The sequence below is a fragment of the Aedes aegypti genome, unplaced genomic scaffold (genome assembly GCF_002204515.2).
Source record: "Aedes aegypti strain LVP_AGWG unplaced genomic scaffold, AaegL5.0 Primary Assembly AGWG_AaegL5_hic_scaff_9_PBJ_arrow, whole genome shotgun sequence".
Taxonomy (NCBI): Eukaryota; Metazoa; Arthropoda; class Insecta; order Diptera; family Culicidae; genus Aedes; species Aedes aegypti.
Genome location: NW_018736712.1, coordinates 1 through 4,308, shown reverse-complemented (window position 1 = coordinate 4,308; position 4,308 = coordinate 1). Strand labels below are relative to the sequence as shown.

At 42.1% G+C, this 4,308-nt stretch overlaps 1 protein-coding gene across 1 annotated transcript; it reads left to right on the top strand.

Moving 5' to 3' along the window:
* Nucleotides 1-3,507: 3,507 nt before the first annotated feature.
* LOC5570232 (3-oxoacyl-[acyl-carrier-protein] reductase FabG) lies at nt 3,508-4,303 on the top strand (the record flags this gene model as incomplete). Its single annotated transcript, XM_001658961.2, has 2 exons — nt 3,508-4,206; nt 4,263-4,303. Coding segments are annotated over exons 1-2 (612 nt in total), but the record flags the coding sequence as incomplete, so codon positions are not given.
* Between the last annotated feature and the right edge of the window lie 5 nt (nt 4,304-4,308).

Sequence of the window (4,308 nt, the reverse complement as noted above, 5' to 3'; positions counted from 1 at the left end):
ACCAACGCATATTCCGAAAGATTTTTGATGGAACGTGAGCGAAATAGGCCCTTCCCGTTCTGTCCTGGCGTAGTTAACCATGATCTTCTTGAAGCATGCAATTACCGTTTTTCCTTGGATGAACTCGTTTTTGCTCTCGACACGTGTAAAAGCAAATCATGTGGACCCGATGGAAATAGGTTATCCAATGATAAAAAAATTACCGAATATCATTAAATGCCAATTATTAGATGGTTATAACAAAATCTGGCAAACTGGCGAATTTCCAGATGATTGGCATTCCCAGCATAGTTGTGCCTATTCCAAAAGCCGGGCCAAAAAGTTGCCAGCTTCGAGATTTCCGACCTATTAGTTTGACGAGTTGTATGGCAAAACTTATGGAAGGATGGTAAATAGAAGACTTATGGAATCCCTAGAAAAATCAAAGCTGCTTGATCAAACGTCAAGTTTGCTTTCCGTAGAGGAAAGGGTGCAGGTGCTTATTTGCATCAAATGGGGGAGGTCTCGCCCACACAAAAGCCAACAATCTGCATGCTGACATCGCGTGCCTGGACATCTCTAAAGCATATAATCGCGTATGGAGAAAAGGAGTGCTTGAGCAATTGGGGAAGATGGGATATGCTGGAAATGTCCTTAATTTCATCAATGGATTCCTGGCTATCGAACCTTTCGAGTGGCCATCGGAGGATCACTCTCTTCAAACCTTCACTGAGGAAAATGGCGTCCCCCAAGGGTCAGTGCTTGCCGTCTCCCTGTTTTTGATCGTAATGAACTCCGTGTTCCAGCGATTTACCATCTGGTGTTCATGTATCTTGTATACGCCGATGATATTGTCATGTTGTCAGCTGGACCGGAATGCTACTAGAGTAAGAAGGAAAAATTCAAAGGTGCCATCCAAAATGGATTCTGAATGGGATCTTATGAGTAGGCTTCCAGATGTCTACAGAAGAAAATGTGAAAATAACTCATTGTTGTGGCTTTTCCGTCACAATCCATATGCTGAGCGCCAGTGAAGGGTGAATGATAATGCAATCCATTTCGGTAAAGCACCCGAAGGTATTGGAGGTGTCACTAAGATCCAATCTAAATTTCTGCCAGCACTTCCAAAGAATAAAAACAAGAAGTGAAGAGTCGAGTTCAGACTGGTAAAAACGATTAGCAGCAGACACACTGTAGTAACCGTCATGTACTACAAACGTGTTGCAAATGCACTATCTGCAGCAAATTGTTATATGGCATCGAGATTACTTATTCTGGTTTCGAAAACTTGATTTCAAATTCTCGGCCCAGTATATAATTCTTCGATTCGAATGACATCTGGACTCCTTCCAAGTTCCCCCTACAACTATCTAGCTGTGTTGAAGCCGGACATCTTCCCTTTGACCTCACGATAGCAAACAGCTATCGCTACTAGAGCAGTTCGTCTAGCGGAGAAAGGCTGGCCTAAACAATTCAAAGAATGCTAACAAGTGCTCAAAATCTGTTTCACCGACTAACTAATGCTACATTTCCGCCTGTGTCCCAACTTTGTCGAGTCCGGAGACAGAAGATGGGATGTACCTGCTCCACGAATTGACTGGACCATCAAAAAGCGATTCGAGCTGGCGAAGCGCCGGCCAAAGCGAAAGCAGTCTTCCAGAGTACCATCCACGAAAAGTATCAAGGATACCATCAAATATACACCGACGGTTCTCGCAGAGATAACAAAGTTGGCATTGGAATATACAGCTCCACTGAAGAAATAAACTACCGTCTTCCAGATCAAATGTCTGTATTTTCCGCAGAAGCAGTTGCCCTTAATCTTGCAGCCAAATGGCGTGTAGACTGAGTGGAAAATCAGTTATTTTTACGGATTCAGCAAGCGTGTTAACGGCGTTGGAAAATCCTAGATCAAAACATCCCTGTGTACAATCACTGGAGGAGTTCAACTCAGGAAACATTGTATTTTGCTGGGTACCAGGGCACAGTGGAATATCTGGAAATGTTAAAGCGGATATTTTAGCTGGGCGGGGTTGTACTGCAAGGCGCTTACGAATCAAAACACCAGGAGATGACATAAAGCACTACATTAAATCATCAATAGATGACACTTTTGCTGCAAGATGGAATGTTGAAACGAAATGCGTTCTTAAGGAAGATAAAAAGTTCAACAAAAAATGGAACGATCAAATCGAATCGGAAACACCAAATTAAATCTTTCAAGATTACGCGTGGGACATTGCAGATTTTCTCATCCACCATGTGTGTGGCGGAAGCAGAGAAGACAGATGCGAATGTGGTGCTAGAACGAACACTGTGGAACACGTACTAGTAAACTGCCCTGTATATGATGACCTACGAAAAGGTATCACCTGGAGTTATCAATTGGACAAATTCTCGACAACGACCCAGTTGTTGAAGAAAATTTACTGCTATTTCTTAAAGAATCTGGTTTGTTTAAAAAAATCTAATTTTTATCAAGATAAAATGAATTGTAATTAAGATAGAATGAATTGTATGTAACCAAGCAAAATCAATCTCAAGACGCGAACGACTTAACCAGTTAAAGCGTCTCAAATAAAGACAACTAACTAACTAACTAAAATAAAAAAGTTGGCGCATACGTCACTCTTGCGATCACCGTAAAAAAAAAAAAAATTGATCCTGAAAATTCTGAACATATTCTCAGAAGAAACTATGGCTCTAAAATCAATAAATCTTGACGAAAATCTCATGTCCGCCTAAATTAGCTTCCTGGACCAGTGTACAATGGTTGATTTATCTTTTACTAACTTCTTAGCCTGCTATTTTTGATTCAGTAGAAAGTACACATCGTCCCTCGTCATACTGTATCGAAAAAAGTTATTGATGAGCACCGTATAAAATATGGATCATACCATAATACTCCTATACAGTGTAGGGAATGGTAATAGTAGTAGGTTTGAATTTCGGGAAACTCACGTGGCCCTTCTCTGTACAGTAGTTCAAAAACGTGAATCTCATCAAGTAGCCTATGTTGGGTGCATTAATTTTCTGAATCGTTAGTGTCATTGAAGCTTTAAATGCGGGAAATGCAGCGGGAAGCATATATAGTAAAATGGTTGGTTAGAAGGCTCCACAGACGAACAATGCGCTATATGATACCATGCAGTGAGCCACGTTCAACGATCCAGTCTATGTGTCTGCTTCGCCGATGATATGTGAGCATGCCAGACAACAACCTTACAAGGATGGTGATCGCTCCTTACCCGGCAGATACAATAAGACATGGAGCTCAGCGGACAAAATCGAAATGCAAATCAATTAAGCGTGGAATTGTTGGGACGGCGGTGGTATAACTTTAACCAATAAATGAATAAAATAAGCCTTGTGGTAGGCTTCGCTGATTTTGCAATTCAAATCGAGTTGCTTATGTGCAGTGTACACCATTAGCAAGATCCAAAATTCTACCAACTTACTTGATATGAACAGGAAAATTCTTCGGTTCGCCAGACTTTTCACTCGGTCTCTGAGTAAATAGCAAATCTTACTCTATAGTATAAATATTGATAACGATAAAGTTATTCAATAGCGCAAACAGGAAAGGTGTCAAGATTAGGTCTTGTAAAATAAAATGCAGGCAACCGACTGGCAGTCAGTTCAGTAACATCATTCAAATGAGCTACAATTCTGCAATGGATCTCTCCGGAAAGGTTATTATAGTCACAGGAGCAAGTAGTGGAATCGGGGCTGCCACGGCCACATATCTAACCCAACTGGGTGCAATCGTCGTTTTGACCGGTAGAAACGTCGAAAATCTCAATAAAATTGGTCGCGAATGTGAAGCCATTGGGAAACAAAAGCCTCTAATAATCGTGGCCGACGTGACAAAAACGGAAGACAACCTCCGGGTGATTGACGGAACGATTAAGAAGTTCGGCAGATTGGACGTGTTGGTCAACAATGCTGGCAAGGGACAGAATGGGACCATCGAAAGTACCAGTCTGGAACAATTTGACGACATAATGGAAACCAACTTGAGAAGCGTCTATCACCTGACCAAACTGGCCGTGCCTCACCTCATCAAAAGCAAAGGCAACATCGTCAACGTGTCCAGCGTGGCGGGGACAAGGTCGTTTGCCAACTCTTTGTCCTATTGTGTTTCGAAGGCTGCGTTGGATCAGTTTACGCGATGTGTCGCGCTAGAGCTTGCGCCGAAGCAAGTCAGAGTCAACTCTGTTAATCCAGGTACCTAAGCTTCATTATCGCATGTACTCGACCTAATTCATAATAATCGTTTCCAGCGGTGATTGTAACGAACTTCCAGACTCCGCTGGAAGACAACCCGCC